Source organism: Trachemys scripta, chromosome 9 (assembly GCF_013100865.1).
Source record: "Trachemys scripta elegans isolate TJP31775 chromosome 9, CAS_Tse_1.0, whole genome shotgun sequence".
In the NCBI taxonomy this organism is placed as follows: domain Eukaryota; kingdom Metazoa; phylum Chordata; order Testudines; family Emydidae; genus Trachemys; species Trachemys scripta.
Genome location: NC_048306.1, coordinates 86559004 through 86584454, shown reverse-complemented (window position 1 = coordinate 86584454; position 25451 = coordinate 86559004). Strand labels below are relative to the sequence as shown.

Here is a 25451-nt window from a genome sequence, read left to right as displayed (position 1 = left end):
GCGCAGTTGAAATGGATAGTTAGGGGTTTAGGCTGAGATTGCTCAAAGCAACATAAGGGAGATCCCTTAGACTCCTTTGAAAATTCCAACCTCTAGTTTCCTAACATGATTCAGGCTTATACTCAATGCTGACGTCTAGAGGTATCCTCCCTCTGTCTGCCCTTGATGCTTGCACAGCTGGAATTTAACAATTCCAACGTAACTCTTGAGCAGGAGGGATTCCATTGAATTTCGGGCTTCATGTGAGTTAATTTTAAGTTTTGTAATATCTGCTGTATTACGGTGCCAGAATTTAATTCATTGTTTAGTAAAATGTTTTTGTGATAAGACTTGAAGGGTGCTTTATAAAGCCACATCTATTCAAATTTACATTTGTATTATGAGGCTACATTTCTCAAGCAATATTTGATCTGGAATTCAAGAGTGACCCACACCAAAATCCTGGATTCAAACACACTTTTGGGTCTGAAAGCTCATCCCTGTTCTGAATTGTACAAATAGCCCCCTGTTATCTTAATACACTGATTCAAAATCCCAGATCCAAACACCCTAAAATTAAAGGTGTTAGAAGTATAGATTCAGATTAATATTTTGCAGCTACAGACTATCTCCATTTGGAATAGTATATTCCACTCCAAATAAAATCAAGCACAGCATGGTATTTTTTACTATGTACAATTGTGGTAATACAGCTGTGTGTATATAATTGTTGCTAGCATCAGTTAAATGGATCAGTTACTTAACTGACTGCACAGAATAAAGGACATTCCTTTTCCCTTCCTATGACTTGTTAAAGGATAACTTCTAACTCTGGTAAACAGTGAACTTAATAGGGGAACACTTCATACATTATGCCAAAGTTACACAGAATGATACTTGCAAACAATCTTTAAATATTCACGTTAACCTACTCTTATATAGGTTTTTGTTTAGCAAGATTAAACCTCTTTTCGGGTATAGCAGTTTACTTTAAGGGATGATTTACATAAGATTCTATTAGAGATCAAAGGTAACATTTCCTAGTGTTAACAAGTTTTTTATACTAGGTGTGTAATTTATGGGTGAGATAAAGAACTTGACCAGTAGAACTATGGAAAGGAGCTAGATGCTGTTTATCATAACTTCTCAGACAAGTGTGGTAGTGTGAAGTTAAATCACTATTCTGGTTTTTATAATGTGATTTCAGTTCCAATCATTCAGAGGGGAAAACGCTGCAATAAACTGCTACAATGAGAAGTGCTTTATTTCAAAGCCTTCTCTTGATTACAGCTGGAATGTCCTTAACTTGCAGCCCCATCTCTAATCCGATGGCTGCTAGCACTACACAACTTGCAGTGGATCTCTACCAAGTTCTTCATTGTTCTCCTAAAGAGGAGAACATCATACACTCACCGCTTGGTGTCGCTTTACTTCTTGGAACGGTGCAATTGGGGGCAAAGGGAAAAGCACTTAATGAGATAACACAAGCTTTGAAACTGCAAGGAAATAAAGATGGTGAGTATTGCTTGATCTACTGTCATTTATGCTGTGTAATGATGGTGAAACACACAGGAGTGCTGGTTAGTGACTGGCATTTAGTACCTAGCTTATGTCACATGACATGACGGTCAGGATTTTGAATGATTATATCACTGTCACATGGCACTAGTTCCTTTTGCTAGATCTCATTCTCTTATCTTAAAATACAAATCAAATATCAATCTCAAACTAATGAAGCTAACTAGTAAAACAGAAATGGACATATCTAAGATGCAGGACAGGGTAGAGGACATTGGCCAGCAGCTATAATCTCTGATCCTCAGTTGCTTTCTGATCACATGGACATTTCTTGTTCTCAGAACAGGTTCTTCCAAAGCAGCTCAGTCACTGACATGGTTACCATACCATGCCATCCTTACTTCTGCGGGCGGCGGTGCTGCCGGCAGAGCTGGGCTCCCAGCCAGCAGCCACCGCTCTCTGGCTGCCCAGCTCTGAAGGCAGCGCCGCCGTCAGTTGTAGCACAGAAGTAAGAGTGGCAATATCATGACCCCCTACAATAACCTTGAAACCCCTCTCCCCACCCACTACTGCCTTTTGGGTCAGGATGCCTACAGTTAGAACACTATGAAATTTCAGATTTAAATATCTGAAATCATGAAATTTGTGATTTTTAAAATCCTATGATCGTGAAATTGACCAAAATGGACCGTGAATTTGATAGGGCCCAATACATTAAATATACAATTTGTATAGCACCTTTATCCATAAATCATCCCATTGAAGTCTTGAGACTACTTGCGGAGTGCAGTGCTCCCAAATATGAGTTAAGAGTATCAGAATCTGGCCTAAGGGGTATAAGAAGTCAACTCCAGCCACTCACCCCTGGCCGCCACTTCCTTATTTATATTTAATATCATCTTAATGAAAAGTAATAGGAAAGTCATTACAAGTTTCAAAAATAACCCTACAGTAGGTAATTCTACAATGAAAAAGACATACAAAAAATTGTTGGCTAAATGATTTTAAAATTTGTACATTTTGTACAAAAAACACTGCATTCTTAACAGCTAGAAGTAGAATTAATTGAAACCTGTGTTCAATTACAGGTTCCAGAAAATGTAGTAAGTCAATTTTAATTGCTTTGAATAGTTTTAATGCAATCTGTCCTAATAGAGATCATTGATCTGCAGATCAAATTCAATGCGCAAAGTACATTTTTAACATTGCGTTGCAGCACTTTGTTTGGTACAATGGTCTTTTTCCACGGACTCCTAAGAATAATGACTTATCAAGGGACAGCTGGGCATTTATAGCATATTCATAGATCTTCAGGGCATGACATAAATCTATTCATTTAAGCAGATGAATATTAACCGTTTTTATTTTTTTAGAAAATATTTAAACAGACAAGTTACTTAGAAAATCAAGTCTCTGACCTCTGCCATGTGTCATGCTGCCAGTCACTGGTAGAAAGGGATGTTTCCAAAATGCCTATGCAACGCAATATGGCACTAACGGAAACTAATTAGAGTGGGTGATTACAACACTGAATGGATTGCATATCTCCGTGTTGTTATAAAGATGTGACACAACAGGAGAGGAATAGAATGGGCTGAGCCTGGGTCGTAAGAGGGAAGATACACTGCAAGCTGCATTTTTACGTGTATTAAATTATAGAGTTAAATGAATCCCAGAGGCCAAAATTCAGCCCTGTTGTAATGAGTTACTTCAGTGGAGTTCCTTCAGGAATGCATTTGGCCTGGGAACTTTAAAGAGTCAAGTATGTAATCAATACATTGTGGATTTTAAAGTGTAACTACACTCGGTAGGGGTGCCCTCGTTATCCGCCCCCCGCAGTGTCTTTTAAGAAAGATAAGGTTAGCCTGAGCATGTGAAAGTGACTTCAAAAATCTTCTCTATCAGACATGTTACCAGTACTGAAAAGCATGCACAGTCAGACACTTGGAATACTCAATTTATAGTATCTATTTAATTAGTGTACCAATGAGAGTCATTCACCCTGTCTTTAAATAGATTTAGTTCATGCTTTGCTCATTCAATATTATCCTTTGAAGGAGCATGTAGGTTAAAAGAGCCAGACTTTGCCATCCTTACTCATGCTGAGTAAAAAGAACAGGAGTACTTGTGGCACCTTAGAGACTAACAAATTTATTTGAGCATAAGCTTTCGTGGCTACAGCCCACTTCATCGGATGCATCCCACGAAAGCTTATGCTCAAATAAATTTGTTAGTCTCTAAGGTGCCACAAGTACTCCTGTTCTTTTTGCGGATACAGACTAACTTGGTTGCTACTCTGAAACCTGTCATGCTGAGTAGTACCTTATTCTAGGTATAATCCCACTGATTTCACTGGCCCTGCTTGTGGAGTAAGGTACACCCAGTGAGAGTAAGGAGGGGCATAATCTGTCTCTGTACTAAAGCTGGTGATGTGAATTAATCTTGTATGTGTAGGCTAATGCATGTTGTTCCTTATACAGAATATGTTTATACCTTTCACTCAAGAGGACCAGGAGAGAGAATGGTTTCAGTGGGGGGTGAAGGAGGTATGCATAGGAGAGTTTTGGGTGGGGGAGAGAGCAAAAAGAGTTCCTACTTCTCTCTCTCTCTATCCCCACCTCCCCAACAAGCAATGCTCGTCACTTTCAGAATCAAACTTTTTTTGGGGGGGGAGGGTGGGTGGGTGGGTAGTATTTGCCTCCTTAGAGTTTTCCAGTCTTGAACCCTTTTGCTGTAGCTTACTTTCCTGCATCTGCAGGTGGCTTGTGCCACAAAAATATTTTTTTATGACATTGACAGGGATGTTGGAAGAAGCCTTAAAACCACTGACAGTTTTCAGGAATATCTAGTCACCTTACCAGTTACCTTTACAAGGTAGCTTGGGTAGAAAGGGCCTGTATTCTGGGGACAGGGTGGTGGTAGTGGTGGTGGTTGGTCTCTGAATCTTTTATTTTTTTCAAACTGTACATGTAGCATAAAGGAAACAATCAGAATATTGCAGCTCATTTACAAAAGCGGGCGTAGTTGTACTGCACCTGAGCCTTCAGGGGATTAGAGAATGCATTTTGTATACGGAGAACGATGCTATTACACAGCTGTTTTATGTTCTTCAAATGAAGATGCTACTATTAACATTTATTTTTCTTAGGTGAAGAATTCTCTCTGCTCCAGACACTTTTCTCTGTCACCTCAGAAAAGAAAGAATTTACATTTAATCTTGCCAATGCCCTCTACCTTCAAGAAGGATTCATTGTAAAAGAACAGTATCTCCATAGCAACAAGGAATTTTTTCAGACTGCTATAAAACTGGTGAATTTCCAAGACACAAAAGCTTGCACAGAGGCCATAAGTACCTGGGTAGAAAACAAAACAGATGGTAAACTCTCTCTCTAGCTTTCATAAAATCTCTGTTTGCTAGTTAAGTTCCTCCTCTTTAATGCCCTAAAATATATAGAACGGATTGGTGTTGTATCATTGATCTGTGACAGATATGAAGGAAGAAGGAATCTGGACGTTAGTGCCTTGTTTCCAATATAGCCTGTTATTAAGACTAGCAACTAGCCCTTAAAAAGAGAAAAATACCAGGCTGTTTGCTAGCTCTAATAATCTTCTTTTGATTCACAGCCATGTCAAGCATTTCTTAATACAATTATTTAGTATGGCATTTTTACACAGCTACAGGTTTGGGGGACACTGGAAATTATTACTCCTTGCCAAGTAGATGATTATTTAATTTGTTAGTAACAAGTGTTCCATTTCTCACATTTACTGTAAATCATTAATACATGTTAGTAAAATCTAGTAATTTTCAGAACACTATACAGCTGCTAAATAAACTCTGATACTCCATGTAAATATAGAAGCTAGCAGCCAAAGCCCCATGTCCAATGTGAAACATTCAGCCTTAATTTTACAACAGGGTCCACAGAATAATGTAACTCTGTCTCTAAGCCCTCTCTGACCTTCCTTTGCCAATTAATATGGAATTTTGTGTGTTATTCAGTTTGATAACATTCCATTTATTTGATGCTGCTCCTATATTTTAACTCTGATGTGCTGCACATTTTGTATTGATATTGAATAATTGAACCAAAGAAGTTGCCAGGGGAAAGTTGGAGGTTTTGGAAGCTGGGTATGGGACAAAAGGGGATTTTGGTATCCAGGAGTGGTAAGTGGTGGGGAGGCTGCCATTATTCTGGAGTCACGTAGGGGTTTGGTACCAGGGAGAGGAGATAGTTCTTCCCCTTTCCCTTTTGGACAGGTGGAGAGTTGACTTTAAATTTGGAGGCAAAAGGCATTTGAATTGCTCATTCCTTACCAAAGCAATTATTGACACCAACTATGTGCCCCACTGTACACATCCTAATATCTGCTGCTACATTCAACAACAAAGGAGAAGCCCATTAGCTTGATGTTTCTGCTAAAATAACAAGCAATGAAATGGTTAATGTTGGCATTTAAATGATCCTCATGTCATTAACACCTCCTTTTAGATAGTGTTGTCAGCAGGCTCAGATAGACACCCTTACATCACTTAACCTTCATGTTATGAATTGAGTGTTTCTTTATAAGGGTTTCAGAGTAGCAGCCGTGCTAGTCTGTATCCGCAAAAAGAACAGGAGTACTTGTGGCACCTTACAGACTAACAAATTGATTTGAGCATAAGCTTTCGTGGGCTATAGCCCGCTTCATCGGATGCATGAAGTGGGCTGTAGCCCATGAAAGCTTATGCTCAAATAAATTTGTAAGTGGGCTGTAGCCCACGAAAGCTTATGCTCAAATAAATTTGTTAGTCTCTAAGGTGCCACAAGTACTCCTGTTCTTTATAAGGGGAAGATGAAAGTTCATTGAAAAATAAATCCTCCATTCGGGTGCAGAGCAGTGTGACAATATCAATATAACCTGGAACTCTGCAGGAAAGTATTATATTCCGTATTATACACAGCGGCAGCTCCAGGCACCAGCGCTCCAAGCGTGTGCCTGGGGCGGCAAGCTGCGAGGGGCGGCCTGCCGGTCCTTGCGAGGGCGGCCATCAGGCAGCCTTCGGCGGCTTGCCTGCAGGAGGTCCGCCGGTTCCGCGGATTCAGCGGCGGGTACGCTGAAGCCACAGGACCGGCGGACCTCCCGCAGGCATGCCGCCGAATCCGCGGGACCGAGGACCTCCCGCAGGCATGCCATGCTTGGGGCGGCAAAAAAGCTTGAGCCGCCCCTGATTATACACAAAACCCTCCTAACATAATGAACATGCTCTGGCTCCCATTTATGTCAATGGCAAAATCCCATCCACTTCACTGATGTCAGAGTGCAATAGCCTTTTTTCAGTGTTATCATAACAGGGAATCTTTAAAATCACAGCCTGCATATTACATGCACGCTCATTTTAATTGCGTTTAAAATAGACTAGCTGGTATTTATAGTGTGTGAAAATTTTGCTCATGTCCTTTTTTTCCCCGATAGGCAAAATAAAAAATATCGTTTCAAGTGAAGAATTTGGTCCCCTCACTAGGCTTATTCTGGTGAACGCTATTTACTTCAAAGGAGACTGGAAGCAGAAGTTCAGACCAGAAGCTACCCATGAGATGGATTTTACTAAGAGAGATGGTTCTGTAACAAAGATACCAATGATGCATCTTCAGCTGAGAACAAAGTTTGGTAATGTAAAATATGCATGTCTGTGTGGTGACCATAAAATCATATATATTGTCTTAGTGGTTGCAGTTTGCTTATTGCAGTCCATGATTTTGTCTTTATTCTAGGTCATTTTTCTGACAATAATGTGAGCTACCAGGTGTTGGAATTACCTTACAAAGGGAAGGAGTTCAGCTTAGTTTTAACACTTCCTTCAGAAGATGTAACTATAGAAGAAGTAGAAAAATTAATTACAGCTCAGCTGATAAAAGACTGGTTTGCTGAAACACAAGAGGAAGACGTAGAAATAAGCCTCCCTAGGTATGTAATGTACTTCTCAGTATTTTGTTTTTTCATTATCCCTTCTCATCTTCCGTTTATGGAAGCATTAGGGATCAGATACAAAAATAGTCAAGAAAGCCTACTGACATGCCCTGATTCTGCTCCCACTTAAATCAATGAGAATTTTGTCATTTGTGTCAGTGAACACAGGATCAAATTGGACTTGATTTTCCACTACCTTATACCTTGTGTAGACCTTTACACCTGTTCCAAGTAAGTGTGAAATGTTATCAGATCAAAACTCTTCATTCACTTGCACAAGTGGTGGCATTTTATACCCACTTCACACTCCCTTTGTAAATGACACTGGCAAAATGAGAACCCAGGTTTCCTGGATGGCAGAGCAGTGTGAACATTGGCTTGGAAGTGAGCCCTCATATGGTTATTTTAGCCACTACTGATCTAAAAAGGTGCTTTATTTAACACTACATTGACAAATTAAAGTTAAATTAAAGATTTGCACTATTTAATATCCACTGGTAAGTTTACCTGCTCTCAATGACACTTTACATCTTGAGTTTTCGACTATGTAATGCCTCGGTGTCTGGTTTCTTCATAATTTTAAGCGTTGTCTCCCTTGTTCAAAATAGTAATAGTAGTACTATGAAAGCCTTAGATAGTGCTTTTCATCCATATAGCTCAGAGCACTTTACAATCAGTGGGCAAGTAGCCTTTAACTACTTACTCACTTTATAGATTGTGAAACTGAGGTACAGAGAGGTTCAATGATTTGCCCAAGAGCACACAGCAAATCAGTGGCAGAACAGGGGCTATAATCTAGATTTAAAATCTTCCTGCCTCCTGATCTAACCATTAGGCTTGCTGCTTCCATTGATAATCATTTATTAACTGGGAAAATAGTGATAGTTATACAATGAGTCTCTTTTCTATACGCTCTACAGGTTTAAAATAGAACAGACAGTGAACTTACAAGAAACGCTGCGCTCCCTCAATGTAACAGAGATATTTAGTGGCGGCTGCGACCTTTCTGGAATAACAGGTGCAGTGATTAATAATTCTGATATTACAATTATGAAACTTTTATCTCTGTTTTAAGTTGTCATCACCATTTATAATAATGTACTTTAACCATGTACTTTTCGGTGTATATACTCAAGGCAAAACTGCACGTGCATGCGAGCACACATCCGTGCGCGCACACAAACGCACAAGCAAATTTTTTCCCCACTCTACATCAAAGAACAAGAGTGGCTTATTCTTAGATTCATGTTAAAATATGGGGAGCAAGTGAATTGTAATTTTGAATGTATAGAAGACCTAAGGTTTGAAGTTCATGGACTCCTAGTTTATGGAAAATATTACACACACACACACACAGAGAATGGATCCAAGATTGTTTAAGACCTAGATTTCTCAGACCCCAGTGTTCCGACAAGACCATTTTCCTTATATTATATGAAAAATATATGTGTGTATCTACGGACAAGTGTATATGCTATATTTTCAATATACAGTACATCTCCCCTAGACTTCGCTTCTTTGTTTCTTCACCCTTTAACTCATCAAACATTAATGGGAGTGTGGGTAGTGGTGGAAATCTTGGATGTATTTTTTGAGGGTGGGAACTAGGAAATGAACATGGAAAGGGTCCTCTGATTTTAACACTTACGCATTATGCATGAGCCTTCATCTCTCAACATAAAATGTATTAATTTATATATTTCCCTTTCAGAATCATCTGACATACACATTTCCAAAGCCATCCAAAAAGTTTGTATTGAGGTCAATGAAGATGGCAGTGAAGCTGCAGCATCCTCAAGTAAGATTTGCTTTGCTTATGAGGATAAATACTTATCACTCTGATGTATTCTGAACTTGATGCGAGTGGATCTTGAGTAAATGTTGGATGCAAATCATTGAGTGCACTTTTCACCCATGGTTTTTGCATTTCAAATTAAATTATTAAAATGCATGCAAGAGGCTTACATGTGTCTGGACTTCATTCCTCAACCCATAACACTGCTCTATAGCCAAAATGCTTCTGAAATAAATGTAGTCCAACTTTACTAATTCTGGGTCACTGAGAACGAAAATGATGCTTAAAATTGTTGATTGGCTCTAGTTTTCAAGATATGCTATTGAGTCAGTATATACGACCCTTGACTTGGGAATGGCGGAGGATAAGTGAGTTATAAAGGGAAGGGATCTCAATTTAAACCAGAAATGACTAAAATACATCTTTGACTGGATCTATGAATAAATCTATGACTGGGTTTGGACAGTACTTGCTTTTTAGGCAAAACAATGAATGATGCAATCTGAAGCTGGTATTGCGTCATACATGATATGAATTGCATCATGTTATTCCTAGAAGTCATGGATGATGCAATCATAACGAAGCTTACATCACTCTGCTGAACAAATTGCCCTATATCAGCTCTAGAAATCATACAGTGTCATGCTCTCTTATTTGTCAGTGTTTGATTTTGCAAAGGGACACCTTTCTGTTTAGCCAAAGTGAGCAGAGATGCCTCGTACTTGTGTGAACGGTCCAGATAACTTCTGCTATGTTTGTGGTGAAGTGACTTTTGCATTGCAAAAGCGCAGTATAACCACTATGGTTAAGAAAGCCTATCACCTTTATTTTGGCTGCAAAATTGGAGATCAGGACAAGAGGTGGGCCCCACACATATGCTGCAACATTTGTGCAACAAATCTTCGCCAGTGGTTGAACAGGAAAAGGAAATCTATGCCTTTTGCAGTGCCAATGATTTGGAGAGAGACAACAGATCATACCAGCAATTGTTACTTCTGCATGGTGCCTCCAGTTGGGAAAGGTGTGTCAAAGAAGAAAAAGTGGACTGTGCATTATCCAAACATTCCATCAGCTATACTCCCAGTACCCCACGGAGAAGGACTGCCGGTTCCTGATGCACCAGGATCATTCTCACTTGAGTCAGACGAGGAAGAGGATGAAACTTCTGGTCCTGAACCATTAATGTCACAGGACCCACATTTTCTCCCATCCTCCTCCTCTGAACCACACCTCATAACACAAGGTGAACTGAATGACCTTGTCAGGGATTTGGAACTATCCAAGAGTAAGGTAGAGCTGTTGGGCTCCAGACTACAGCAGTGGAATCTCCTGGCAGGTGATGTTAGGGTTTCCATGTTCCGTGACCGTCAAAAGGATCTTGTCCCAGTCTTCTTCATGGAAGGTGATCTTGTAGCCTTCAACAACATTGATGATGTGATGGCAGCCCTCAACATTGTTCACGATCCAGATGAGTGGAGACTGTTCATTGATTCATCGAAGACGAGTCTTAAAGCTGTTTTACTGCATAATGGCAATGTTTTGCCATCAATTCCAGTTGGTCATGCAGTCCATATGAAGGAAACCTATGACAACATGAAACAACTTTTGAGGTGCATAAACTATGACCAACATCACTGGCAGCTTTGTGGCGATTTGAAGGTTGTTGCTCTCTTGTTTGGTCTGCAGACTGGATACACAAAGTACTGCTGTTTTCTCTGCGAATGGGATAGTCGTGCAAGAGATTCCCATTACATCAAGACAGATTGGCCACTCCGACAGTCATGGGAGCCTGGGAGGAAAAGTGTTCAGCATCCACCACTTTTTGAATTAAGGAAGATTTTGTTACCACCCCCTTACACGTCAAGCTGGGTCTGATGAAAAACTTTGTCAAGGCCATTGACAAAACACAAGCAGCTTTCAAGTACCTCCATGGAAAACTTCCAAGGTTAAGTGAAGCTAAGATAAAGGAAGGTGTCTTTGTTGGTCCTCAGATTCATGAACTTCTTTGAGATGATGCATTTGACCATGCACTGCGTGGCAAGGAAAAGACGGCATGGAAAGCCTTCCAGTTAGTGGCAATAAATTTTCTCGGAAGCAACAAGGCAGACAACTACAGGTTGTTGGTGGAAAACCTCCTCAAGGCATACAAAAGCCATGGTTGCAACATGCACTAAAGATACATTTTTTGCACTCTCATCTAGATTTTCTTCCACCGAACTGCGGAGCAGTGAGCGACGAGCATGGCGAGCAATTTCACCAGGACATTGCAACAATGGAGAAACGCTATCAGGGCAAATGGAGCCCATCAATGCTTGCAGACTATTGCTGGACAGTGACAAGAGATGCTCCATTTAATGAATACAATAGACAAGCCAAGAAGTGCTGAGTAGACACTGAATAGGACTAAACTATGTACATAATAGTTTTTTGCTTTTTGTTTCATAATAAATTTTATTTATATAACCCTTTTGCTTATTTTTAAAGTGTTACATAAACAGGACAGGTGAAATATTATCATGTACAGCAACTATAAACACATGAAAAGACCTAGGTTTACAATTTATGATTAAAACTCTACTATCTACACAATATACATAGACATAAAATGTAAAAACTTAAATATCTTAGAAACAGTAGCCAATCAGTTGTTTTAATTGTCATATTTGAATTCAGCACATCAAAATACATAATAAATAGCACATTTTATCTCTGAAGCAGACGACTTCTCAAAAATTGTAGACCAGTGTAATCGGACATAAAAAAAATCCAGCCTTTACTCACATATTTGGCTATAACTTGATATATTTTCTTCAGTATGCTGATAGTCAAAGGCACCTGTTCTCCCCTGGTGACTTCTACTTCCGCTGGGATCCAAAATAAATGATTTTTACGGAAACGTTTACAAAATGAAAGGCTCAGCAGCTATTTTTCTTCATGACTTTGTATCGATGCAGGTCATGCAAATCATTGCACTGATTTCTATTGTTGTTTTTGTTTGTTTTTAAACAGATTTTTGACACTGTACCTATTCTGGTGTCAAGTATCAGAGGGGGAGCCGTGTTAGTCTGGATCTGTAAAAAGTGACAAGGAGTCCTGTGGCACCTTATAGACTAACAGACGTATCGGAGCATGAGCTTTCGTGGGTGAATACTCACTTCGTCAGATGCATGCCACTGACGAAGTGAGTATTCACCCACGAAAGCTTATGCTCCAATACGTCTGTTAGTCTATAAGGTGCCACAGGACTCTTTGTCGCTTTGTACCTATTCTGAATTCCAGTATGCTTTCCTTGTCCCTACCCCCCAAAGTAAGCACACTTTTAAAATATGCATTCCTATGCATGAGTGCAACGGGGAGAGAGGAAGGACAAAAGGATCTAGTGCAGTGCAACTTGTGTAGTGAGAAGTCAGAATCTCATGTTTGCTCTTCTTTAATGCAAGGCATAGGGAATCATAGCACTGCCAGGGCCCCTGATCCCATAAAATGGATGTGAGGTTGGAGCTTGGCTATGTTGCCATCTCCCCACCCTCCTTCCACACCAGCAGAGAATTTCTGAGGCCAGCTTTTGGGTAGTTATATACATTCCACTGTGTGTGTCATATGGTGCTCTGCTCTGCACCCCACTGAATGCCCCTGGCAGCATTTTAATTGAGTCTCCTTCATAGGCACAATGCCTCTGGCCATTATCACTGCTGCACCCCTCTAGTCCCTAGTGTTGGGTGGAGCAGTGACTGCTAAAGCCACTGTCAAAGCCTGTATTTTCATATTTGGTTTCCTCTGCAGGAATTGTTTTCTAAGTGTCATTTAGGTCCTAGAAAAAACACACCATGGACTATTTCTTTTTAGGGGTTTTAAATTTAATATATGTTTGATTTGTATTTTTAACACACACACACACACACACACACACACACACACACACACTAAAAACACGGCTAACAAAGTTAGGTAATAGCAAATTCTGCATTGTGTACCTTCATGGACCGTAATGCAATTACTCTTGCTGTTTGTGAATATATGTGAGAGGAGAATTAGGTGCATTGTGTCTCAACTCAGCACTTAGTGAAGAAGAATATTGGAAGCAATCCGCCTGCTAGCAGCTATTAAATGAATTCATAGCTCCCAGACACGCTACTTGAAAGTGTTCTCTATATTAAGTACTTAATAAATAATCCGTCCCTGGATCGAACAACACTAATTGAATTACATAGTGCATATGATATTTATAACACTATCTGCAGGAAGTCAGAGCTTGGTCCCACACCAAGTATACCATCTATTGGGGTTTTTTTGGTTCCTGTCTGCATTTTCTTTCCTCATAGTGTTCCTCCCAAGTGTTTCTTAGAGCCTAAATATCCCCTCTCAGTTTTTGCATTTACTACTTTCTGTATCAGAAGGATGACTGTTGTAATATTAGGTATTTTGGTGGCAAGTCATTGACTGGGATATGCTAAGATATTACAGTGATGGGGGCATCTTAGTATCAAAGCACCTCAAAACCATTAACTACCCCCACCAAAATGCCCAGTGTTGTGACAACCATCACTCTTATTAAGGCCTGTTGAAGATGGTTCCTTCTGAGCTCATCAATGTCACTCTCAAAGTGGCTAAGGAGTGATAAAAGGCCCTGTTCTGCAAAGGCTGAGTGCTCTGTCTTCTCAATTTTCCCAGCTGCTGCTGACCCAGGAGCAAGGGATTTGAATTCTGCTCCCTCACATAGTAACAAGTAAGCCCTAGACTGCTGGGCCCAGCCTCTTGGCACTGTATTTGTATTACATTGCGTGAAAAAGTTCAGCTTGTCTTTCTGATAATGTCTGCTCTAGCTTTTAGGACTGGCAAAATTCCATATTATCCATGGGCTGCTCATGAAGCCCTTTGTAATGGAGATGATTTACTTTATCTAGCAAGGATGTTAATATGAAACAGAAGATAAACTGATTTTATTTTAATGACAGAGTCTTGCAGTATCATATCTTAATTCTTAGCCAGCCCATTTTCAGTTGTAAACCATTGTTCTTGAGCACATATATCACTGCTTAAATGGGCCATTTTAAGCTCTCAGTTTGACAGATGCCTGCTAGGAAGGTAATAACTATATTTAAAACAGAATATAGTTACAATATTCCATTCAGATGAGTTTTAAAATGAAATGCCACATCTTGAGCTGAAGAAGTTAAAGTCTCAAGATATCTTCAGCAGGTTATTATCTTAATAGTTTGTGCTAAGTCCTCAAAGAAAATGTCATATTACAAAGCAGCTGTATAACAGACGAGTGATTTGTTCTTGTAATTGTGCAGTTGTCTTTATGATTTGTAACTAAAGAAAAAAGCCAGTTAAAATACATTTGTCATCTGGTAATCAAGAACAGCAGTTCATCCACTGTGTGTGACTCAGAGTGAAAGGCATTTTACATAGATGCATCACTTCTCCTTACTGCACCATATACTAGACACCTGACATAATGGGACAGTAGTCTGATCTGTTATAGCAAATTCTCTTTTGTAAGAATGACTGACTGATATTTCTAATCTGTGATGTAGAAATCCAGTCCATCCTCCATGGCCACAGAAGGCCTCTGGTACCAGAATGGGTGTGGTTCCTTTATGCTAGGGGGAGGTGACTGGCTGTATGGTGCAGAGCCTAGCTTTGCTTATGCTCCCTACACATTGGATCATCCAATCCCCTGGGCATTAGAAAATAACAAAGCTGTTTCAGTCACTGGCTTCAGGTAGCGTTGTCCCCCCGCTCCCACTGCCGCACACAGGGTGGCTTTCTTAGCAGCTTCCTTGGCTTGAGGAGGGAAGATGCCTTCTTTACCCCAAAGGCAGGCCTCCAGCACCTGAACTTTCTGGTTAGGCTTTGTGCTGGGCTAAGGATTGATCCCTAACAGAAAATCTATTACTTTGTGTTTGTAGGCACGCATATGGCAGCAATCATGAGTATGTCACATAACCAGTTTGTGGCTAACCGTCCATTCCTATTTATCCTGAAACATAATCCAACAGGTAAGGTTATTGCGTTTACACTCCCTCTCTTTGGATTTTTCAGAGGGGTACGTGTCAGATGGCACTAACCCAAAATGTGGCTTTTGGGGGGAAAATATGTAAGATAATAAAATTAAGAAAAAAATGTTCTTGTTTGTATTTAAACATTCCTGTGCAGTGTCTGCAACCCAAACAGGACAGCACATTGTACTAGTGCAGGGGAACAAGGAAGTGAAATGGACTATGAAACTTCTAATTACAAATAAAAGTGAAACTGATTAGTCTGACTATTAGAGAGACAAGGTGGGTGAGGTAATATCTTTTATTGGACCAACTTCTGCTGGTGAGAGGGCCAAGCTTTTTGTGTAAGCTCGAAAGCGTCTCTCTCTTACCAACAGAAGTTGGTTCAATAAAAGATATTATCTCACCTATATTGTATTTCTAATATCCTAGGACCAACACAGCTACAACAACACTGCATAGTCTGACCATTATCTAAGATAAGTGAAATGCAAAAAGAAAAACATAAACAGCATAAACAGTAAAAAGAAAACTATCTTTGTAAAGTTCTTTTGATTTTAACAATCTAAAGTACTATTAATAAAAAAAATTAGGAAAGCTGGTTGGTTTGAATTTGTCTCTCTTTAACAAGGTATGTAAATTTCACATATATTCACATTGAGACCATTCTCTGTCTTCATTTTATCTTCTCACATACGTGTTTCAATCTTCAGGCCTGTCAGCCTGATGTGGTTTGTTTAATCTATTAATCCAGACCCCACACCAGTTGAAAATTCTACAGAATTTCCGCTTTCTTTACCTGTTCTCTGCCCTGCTCCCCCTCCCACATGAGAATCAATAATTCTAACCTTTTTGGTTGTAAAGAGAACCTTCCTAATGTGAATGAAAGCAGTGTTGTCTTCCTGCATTGACAGACAAAAGAAACAGGTCAGATTCGCTCCTAAATTACATTACTGTACATCTGGAATAATTTCACTGCCGTAGCATTGCCAACCTCAAGAAATCAAAAATGATGTTAGTACTCCCAAAATCATGAGATTTAAAAAAAATAATCAAATCCTGTTTTCTAGTTTGTCTTTTGACTTTTTAACTCACCTCTAATCTTCTGCCACCGTGTGTGGGATAATTTCAGGTTGAAAAGTCAACTTTTAATGCACACAAAACTGCATGACTCTCCCTGGTTGCTCGCTTATTGTCACCTCAACCTTAAGACAGGAAAACTGCCATCCCTTTTCTCTAATTATCTTGACTCCCACCCCCTAGCTTGTTTCCTTTCAATAAAGGAAGAGGTTGATGGTATGTAGTTTGGGAACCACTGATCTAATTCATGCACCATGGTTCGCACTCACACATAGAACACACATTACTTCCTAGGATTGATGAGTTACAGATATACAGAAAGAACTTTAAACTTTTAGCAATCATTGCTATAAGTGATAATGGCACAGTAAAAACAATATGGAATCGGTTTAGCTTTTTCCTAGAAGCAACACTTCCCCAACTTCCCTCTCACTCTCTTCTCTGCCCAAAACTGGGCACTACTCTCCCTACTCAGGATTTCCCCTCGCCACTCCTCCCTTCTCCTCAGGGGCGGCTCTAGGCACCAGCAAAGCAAGCACGTTCTTGGGGCAGCCCATTTGCAGGGGCGGCAGGGATCCAGCATGGGAGCTGAGAACCAACAGGGGGCCCTGGGAGCTGTAGTTCCTTGGTTAGCTCCCTGCCTATAGAGCCAGCCCTAGAGCAAGGAAAGAACTACATTTCCCAGCATTCCCTTGGCCACTACCAAGAGGAAAGAGGGGGAGGGAGTAAGGTAGCTGAGACCTCATGCTGCAGTTTGCTATGAATGGAGAGCTGCACTCTGAAGGGTAGGGATACCATATGTTAACATTCAAAAAACAGGACACTCCACGGGGAGGGAGGGTAGCCCCACCCTGCCACCATCCACCCCCTCAGACTGCCCCCCACAGAAACCCCAACCCATCCAACCCCCCCCTCACACCCTGTCCCCTGATCACCTCCCCTCCCAGGACCCCTGCCTCTGACTGCCTCCCAGGACCCCACCCCCAATCTAAGCCTCCCTTCTCCTTGTCCCCAACTGCCCCCTCCTGAGACAGCCCCAACTTCCCCTCTAGGACCCCACCCCCTACCTGTCCTCTGACAAATCCCCGGGACTCCCATGCATATCCAACTGCTGCCTGTCCCCTGACTGCCCCCTCAACCCCTGACCCATCTAACCCCCCTTCTCCCTGCCCCTAACTGCCCCCCGAACCTCCACCCCATCCAACCCCCCATTCCCCTTACTGTGCCACTCAGACCAGCATGTCTGACTCCGCGCAGCTTGGGGCAGCAAAAAACCTAGAGCCGGCCCTGCTTCTGCTCCCCTTATTCTGCCAATCCACCTTCCTAGCTTCAATCTCTCTGAAAACAGTGGGTGATGGAAGCCAATTTTATTCAGGGCAGCTTCCTTTCCACATGCAGATAGGCTGTAGGGAAATGGCAGCCATCTTGCTAGCTTCAGCTCCATTGACAGATAGAAAAACACCCAATGTCACAATAAGATGGAGAGATGTAGCACGGTTGTCCATTCAGCCAGCAGGTCTACTGTAGGATATTACCTCTCAAGTCTGATGACTAATATATATCAACATTAACTATTTAACTGCGGATCACTTCAGCAGAAATATTCACTTAGCATGTATAGATATTGTGGTTGGATGTAGGCGGGGATCAATCTAGGAGGACTGGACAAAGGCAGGTATGTAGTGCTTTCATTTCTTTTCCTAATGACAGGTTTCAGAGTAGCAGCCGTGTTAGTCTGTATCCGCAAAAAGAACAGGAGTACTTGTGGCACCTTAGAGACTAACAAATTTATTAGAGCATAAGCTTTCGTGGACTACAGCCCACTTCTTCGGATGCATACAGAGTAGAATAAATATTGAGGAGATATATATATATACACACATACAGAGAGCATAAACAGGTGGGAGTTGTCTTGCCAACTCTGAGGGGCCAATTAAGTAAGAGAAAAAAAACTTTGGAAGTGATAATCAAGATAGCCCAGTACAGTTAGTTTGATAAGAAGTGTGAGAATACTTACAAGGGGAGATAGATTCAATGTTTGTAATGGCTCAGCCTTTCCCAGTCCTTATTCAATCCTGAGTTGATTGTGTCTAATTTGCATATCAATTCCACCTGCACATCTACCAATGTGATATATGCCATCATGTGCCAGCAATGCCCCTCTGCCATGTACATTGGCCAAACCGGACAGTCTCTCCGCAAAAGAATTAATGGACACAAATCTGACATCAGGAATCATAATACTCAAAAACCAGTGGGAGAACACTTTAACCTGTCTGGTCATTCAATGACAGACCTGCGGGTGGCTATATTACAACAGAAAAACTTCAAAAACAGACTCCAATGAGAGACTGCTGAGCTGGAATTGATATGCAAACTAGACACAATCAACTCAGGATTGAATAAGGACTGGGAATGGCTGAGCCATTACAAACATTGAATCTATCTCCTCTTGTAAGTATTCTCACACTTCTTATCAAACTGTCTGTACTGGGCTATCTTGATTATCACTTCAAAAGTTTTTTTTCTCTTACTTAATTGGCCCCTCAGAGTTGGTAAGACAACTCCCACCTGTTTATGCTCTCTGTATGTGTGTATATATATCTCCTCAATATTTATTCCACTCTGTATGCATCCGAAGAAGTGGGCTGTAGTCCACGAAAGCTTATGCTCTAATAAATTTGTTAGTCTCTAAGGTGCCACAAGTACTCCATTTCTTTTCCTGTCTTTTAAAGCTTGTCCTCTGAGCTCTGTACCAAGAATAGGGGCTCAGAGAACGGATACTGTTGGGTTCTGTGTCCAGACAGAATAAAGAGCTGAATTTATGGTAGTCCTAAACATGGTTTTCATTCTCCACCTCCTCCCCCAATCAAGTGGTGCTGAATGCAACATTTAACTTTGCTAACGAAAATATTAGTTACTACCTAAGTACCATATTTTTCTCTCAGTCACTTTGCAAAACTTCTAGTGACATACCATTGGGACATCTACTGTGTGGCTTGAGAGCAGCATATTGCCCTAGCTTTGTAGCTCTGACCTAAGCATATTAATTAAAAAAAAAAAAAAAAAGGAATTCAGCCATTTCCACAAATGAGTTTGGAACCCCTATTCTAATGATTCTGGAGGCAAGTTTGTTCATTGAGGCTAATACAATTATTTAAAAGTTGTGCATGACAGAATTCATAAGTATCTTTTAGATAAGCTTTATGTCTAAAACTATTGTTTTGAAGTTATGTGAAATCAGTTTTCTTTTAAGAATGTTTTATTTTTAAATAGTAATAGACTCCATAATCCTATAGGCATAGGTCCCAGCAGAAGTTTTAGGTCAGCTTCTTGCATTAATATTTTAGCTTTAGCTCTTCTCAAATGATTTTTTTTGAGTTTTTCCTTTCTAGTGCTCATCATAAATGATTCTGCTAAAGTGAGATTCTTTAAACCCCTTCCAAATAAACAGAAATAGAACACTTATTTTCCAGAAATATTCAAAGCTAAGACCATGTGTTCATCCCACCCACGCATAGGATTCAATTGAGTGATAGCAGTTTTTATTTTAACCTTTAGGTAGTGCAAATTCCTTAGCACAAATACATTTCATAAACTACATGAACCACCAAAGGAACTAAAGGAGCATGTGGCATTGATGCAATGGGAAATCATCCCATTCAAAATAAACATGTTTGATTCCTTTATTTCATTACCACATGGCAGCAGTTATTGGTTATTTTGTATTACAGAGCCATATGATGGCAATCAGCACACAAAAGTGTGTGTGTGGGGGGAATACCAAGGGAAAATTCCTCTTTTTTTTTTTTTTAGCTATAACTTTTAACAATCAGTGTTTAATGAAAATCTCCACTGTTTTACGATCTGTTCTGAAATTAAAATGTCAAAACTAAGATACTCTTTTAAATTAGGGATTAAGATGAATGACAACTCATTTATAGAAGATGGTAATGGCTGCCATAAAAGAGGAAAAATTACTGTTATTTTTAACAATTACACAATCAGTACTTTTTGTTATAGCAACTTTGGAAAGGAGTTTCAGGAAATCTGTCATAATGATAGGCATTTGAAGACCAATATAGGCCTGATGCATCCTATTTAGGTCAGGCATGAATGGGCCAAATTCTATAAAACAGTGTGATTATTGTGGAATATTTGGATCAATTCCCTGTCTTCTGATGAAAACACCCCCTTTCCTGGAGGCTGCTATACTGCCCCTCCCACATACGACTTGTCTGAACACTCATCCTGGAGAGAGGATGAGCGAGAGAATAAATCACATATGACAGAGGTTAATTATGTCACTTAATGCTTTAAAGAGGGGTGTTCAGATATTACAGTGATGTGGAGTGATAGGAGTATAACAGTAGCCATCACAGTTAGTGGGCACCAGTCCCAGTCATGTAACAGGAGTATTAACCTTCTGTAATTCTGAACCATGTCAGATGGCAGCAAATTGGGTTCAATCTTTTCCCAGTACACACAGCACTGGTAAAAATGCCCCAGGATTCCCAGAAATAGTGAAAACCAGGGACTGCTGGGAGAGGAATCTGAATATTTCCATTTAAAAACAAAATTAGATAAGCTCAAATATGCTAAATAAATAAATAAATAAAATAAAAGACCCAACCTTTTATCAACTTGAGAGAGTAATTCTAGATGGATGGCCAACAGGAAGAGCCATGGCTCTAGTGAAGATAAAAAACCTATTGGGACCAGGAGAATAAATTGCTATGTGAGATAAGATTCTGGATAAAGAACATTGTACCAATATACTGCATAGCATGGGGACAAAAATGCTAAATACCCACACTGCCTAACTGGGCAATGTGAAGAGATGTCCTTTTCTGGCCTTATATGAATGCTGTCATCCAAGATAAGTTATCCAAGTTGGAAATCTTCAGTGAATTCACATGCAAAAGAACCAGTGAAGCTACATGAGATTTTTGATAGTCTCCAGGATCATGGTGGACAAAAATCTCTTCTAATTAAATGGGAAAGATGACCTCTTACTAATGGACTACTATCTAAGTTTTTTTAAAAGTTTGAGCACACAGCACACTGCATAATAATTTAATAATGCTCTATAAATGTCAAGGAAGCAGGGTCTGCCATGGATGAGAACCAATGCCTTTTGAGTAGCCTCTGAGGAGGGGATGTAGAGGCAGCTCTGTGAAAGGATTCTAATGAAGACTTCCTCTCCCAGAGCCAGACTTCCATTTTGAATCTTACACTATTCCTTAGTAGTGAATTCACTGCAAAAAGAGACTTTCAATAGGGGAGAAAATGGGATTTTACTATGTATAATACTAGAGTCAAACTCAAATGGCCTTTGGCAACAGCAGGAAGTCACAAAGAGGTCATACCATAAAGGGATTAGTTCCTGAGGCAAAGTAAAGTCTTTAATAATGGTAAACTATTCCGGGCGGTGGAGAGGGGGACTAAAATTCCCTAGGGTTGGTAGTCTGAGTTAATGGAGCTGTCAGCAAGTAACAGGGAGAGATTTGAGGCACAATAGGGCATACATTGTAAAATGTGACAAAGAGTCCTGTGGCACCTTATAGACTAACAGACGTATGGGAGCAGACTAACACGGCTACCCCTCCTATCATTGTAAAATGTTTAACCCATGAGTAAGGACAAGATTTTGTCACCGAGGTTATGAAAATCATGGCTTCCATGACTTTCTGAGGCTTCAGTGACATTTTCTGCTTCAGCCTCATGCCCTGGGGCAGCAGGGGCCCCGCGGCTCCCAGCTGCCGGCCCCAGAACTCTGAGTTGTCACAGATGGCAGGAACCCTAGAGCTCTGAGTCGCCAACTCTGAGCTGCTGTGGGCGGCAGGGGCCTGGCACTCCTGGCAATTAGCCCCCCCACCCCGCCTTATTTTTAGTAAAAGTCACGGACAGGTCGTTGGCATTAAACAAAAATTCACGGAAGCCCGTGACCTGTCCGTGACTTTTACTAAAAAATAACCATGACAAAATCTTAACCTTGCCCATGGGTTAGCCCAGAAGAAACTCTTTACACCAAAGTTGTAATATTTCTTTCTAACTGCCTAATGTAACTTACTGTGTTGATCTAATTAATGCAAAACTACAGTGACTTATTGATATCAAGAACTTGACATATACTGAAGTATTGTTAAGATTTGTGTTCGCAGTCCATAAACTTTCAGTTAGAAGAAGAACAATAGTTAAGATTACCCTAAACAGTATATCTACTCATGCAAAACCTACCTGCTGCACCAGATCTAGTCAGGATCCACCTTTCTATCAAGTTTTGCAATGATGATGTTTTTTAAAAGAGAGATTGTTCAACAATAAAAGCTAAGACTACTGTGGATAAACTTCTGTCAGAGCTCAAATACAAAGATTTCCTATTAAAAACTTCTGAAGAGAAACAAACCAAAAACTTTGCAGAGAACTCAAAAGGCACAAAAAATAAAACAGTAAAATTTCATACTGATTGGTCACCTACTTTTAGAGAAAAAATAGGAAGTTCTGCTGTATTTTAGGCCCTTTTAGAATGTAACCTTAAATATGGAGTGTCCATATTAAAAATACTACAAGTGTCCATAATAAAAATCTCTGGTACAGAGGAAAAAAAGCAATCACTGTTACATGCTTTCTTTGCATATATAGTATGGTGTATGATACAAAATAATGTATTGTAAGTACTCCAAGCCGTACAATTGTAGCTTAGATATAAATGAAATTTTATATGTTTAGCATAGGATTTTTTCTTCATACAAATAATAAGGGCTGGCAGGGGCAGTTTGGCCAGATAAGGGAATAGAATTTAATGTTGTTTGTGTCATTACATTTAACTCTGACATATTTTCTATTGACAAGGAAAAGTAGGAATAGATGAAAAAAGTTATGTTCTTATTCTTAATAATTGTTACTGAAATCCACAGAACTGCTTACCAGTAAACATATGTAATACTCTCTTAATTTCTAGGTTCAATTGTGTTTATGGGAAGGCTGGCAAATCCTGACATTCAAAACACAAGGAGAAGAGATATGGAGTCACTATAATCATAATAAAGACAGAAAAATGTAATGTTCTAAAATTAAAGTCTGATCGCTATTACAGCCAAACTTGCTGTTTTTCCTTTTCATTCTTTCAATGTTAGAGCATGAAGGAGTTTGAAATTTCAGAATAAAAATGTTATTTGCTTAGTAGTTGATTTTCTGTCTTCACAAAGACCGAAAGAATTTGTGTTCATTGCAGAGTCTATACTAAGATGACTGACAACAAGATTTCTTTGTAATGTGTGTATATCAAAACATACTTAATCTAGTCACTTCTCAACATGTAACTAATTCTCTCTGTTCTCAGCTTCTTGGAATGCGAAGAGGTAGTCTGATCTTATCCTCTGATGGAAAGATCTTATATTAATTTTCAGACAGTACTCTGTCCACTTTTGTTGTACTTTGAGAACTAATGCTTTAGCGTGATTGTTACCCTAGCATGCCAGCAGAGAAAATAATTTTTATTGCATTATGGGACAAAAGAGGACTCCAGTGGTGTTAGTAATACAATAGATTTTTTTTTTTTTTTTTACAGGCAATCTTACAATTTCTCTCATTTTAATCTCTGACATGCTCTCTCTTATCAGCAATTTGCTGCTGGGGACTCTATCTTGTCCCTTCCAGGTAATGATATTACACTAATGATCTAATAACACTTAGACTCTGTCCCCATATCTACTCTAGCGACATCATCAGAGGACCCAACCACATCAGCCACACCGTCAAGGGCTCATTCACCTGCACATCTACCAATGTGATATATGCCATCATGTGCCAGCAGTGCCCCTCTGCCATGTACATTGGCCAAACCGGACAGTCCCTATGTGAAAGAATAAATCGTACATCAGGAATGGTAACACAAAAGCCAGTAAGTGAACACTTCAACCTCCCTGGCAGGGCCAGCTCCAGCTTTTTTGCCGCCCCAAGCGGCGAAGAAAAAAGCCGTGAACGGCGGCACTTCGGCGGCAGCTCTATCGCGCCGCTTTATTATTCGGCGGCAATTTGGTGGCCGGTCCTTCCCTCCGAGAGGGACTGAGGGACCCTCCGCCAAATTGCTGCTGAAGACCCGAACGTGCCACCCCTTCCTATTGGCCGCCCCAAGCACCTGCTTCCTGTGCTGGTGCCTGGAGCCTGCCCTGTCCCTGGACATTCTATAATAGATTTAAAAGTAAATATTCTTGAACAAAAAAAACTTCAGAAACAGACTTCAAAGAGAAACAGCAGAACTAAAATTATTTTGCAAATTTAACACCATTAATTTGGGCTTGAATAGGGACTGGGAGTGGCTAGCTCATTACAAAAGCAACTTTGCCTCTCCTGGAATTGACACCCTCTCTTCTATTATTGGGAGTGAACTACATCCACCCTGATCGAATTGGCCATGTCAACACTGGTTCTCCACTTGTGAGGTACTCCCTTCTCTTCATGTGTCATTGTATAATGTCTGCATCTGTAACTTTCACTCCATGCATCTGAAGAAGTGAGGGTTTTTTTACCCATGAAAGCTTATCCCCAAATAAATCTGTTAGTCTTTAAGGTGCCATCAGACTCCTTGTTGTTTTTACTTAGACTACTATGTCTTCACTGCCAAAAAGGTGTGTTTTTTACTGTGAGATAATTAATGTGAGTTAGCTATCTTGCTGTAAAATGCTAGTGGTGATGACTCTAGTTTTTACTTAGATATAAGAAGGTGAGGGATAGTAGAATGTTGACCTCATGTAGATACAGTGAGGTAATAATTACCTGTGCCTTGTCTCCACTAAGATTTTGCAGTGAGAATGCTAACTTGTTAGTTATCTTGCTGTAAAAGTATCCACCATTTTTGGCAGTGAAGACACAGCCATAAATTCCCAAACTGTGAACAATTCATAATGTCCGGGGCACTTGTCGGTGGTCTGCAGATAGGTAAGCTGGTCACAAGTTGCTTGTTCACTTTGTTTCTGGTTGACAGACACAGAACACATGGGTGGGGTGGGTGGAATGAAGAACAAAAGTAGACAGTGTGAGAATTTCTTTTCAAAAAGGACAAAATAATTACCACTAAAGAGAACTAAAACTACATCAATATTTCCAAGTTCCATACA

At 40.1% G+C, this 25451-nt stretch overlaps 1 protein-coding gene across 3 annotated transcripts; it reads left to right on the top strand.

Annotated features, from left to right (window-relative positions):
* Positions 1-79: 79 nt before the first annotated feature.
* On the top strand, positions 80-24100 carry SERPINI2 (serpin family I member 2). Of its 3 annotated transcripts, none has more exons than XM_034781686.1 (9): positions 80-242; positions 1187-1494; positions 4646-4873; positions 6955-7149; positions 7254-7446; positions 8370-8467; positions 9161-9247; positions 15160-15249; positions 23294-24100. In XM_034781686.1, exons 2-9 carry the CDS (start codon positions 1230-1232, stop codon positions 23368-23370), a joined length of 1233 nt encoding a protein of 410 aa, XP_034637577.1. In that variant the 5' UTR covers positions 80-242; positions 1187-1229; the 3' UTR covers positions 23371-24100. The 3 variants fall into 3 exon arrangements, with proteins under 3 accessions (XP_034637577.1, XP_034637579.1, XP_034637578.1); XM_034781688.1 differs by having other exon boundaries at positions 81-242; positions 1292-1494; XM_034781687.1 differs by having other exon boundaries at positions 82-242; positions 1270-1494.
* Positions 24101-25451: the final 1351 nt, after the last annotated feature.

Excerpts from the sequence above, each read along its gene's own strand:
- SERPINI2 (XM_034781686.1), top strand. The coding sequence starts at position 1,230 with ATGAGAAGTGCTTTATTTCAAAGCCTTCTCTTGATTACAGCTGGAATG. Across the intron at positions 9,248-15,159 it reads TGAAGCTGCAGCATCCTCAA|GCACGCATATGGCAGCAATC; the intron begins GTAAGATTTGCT and ends TTGTGTTTGTAG. Across the intron at positions 15,250-23,293 it reads CCTGAAACATAATCCAACAG|GTTCAATTGTGTTTATGGGA; the intron begins GTAAGGTTATTG and ends CTTAATTTCTAG.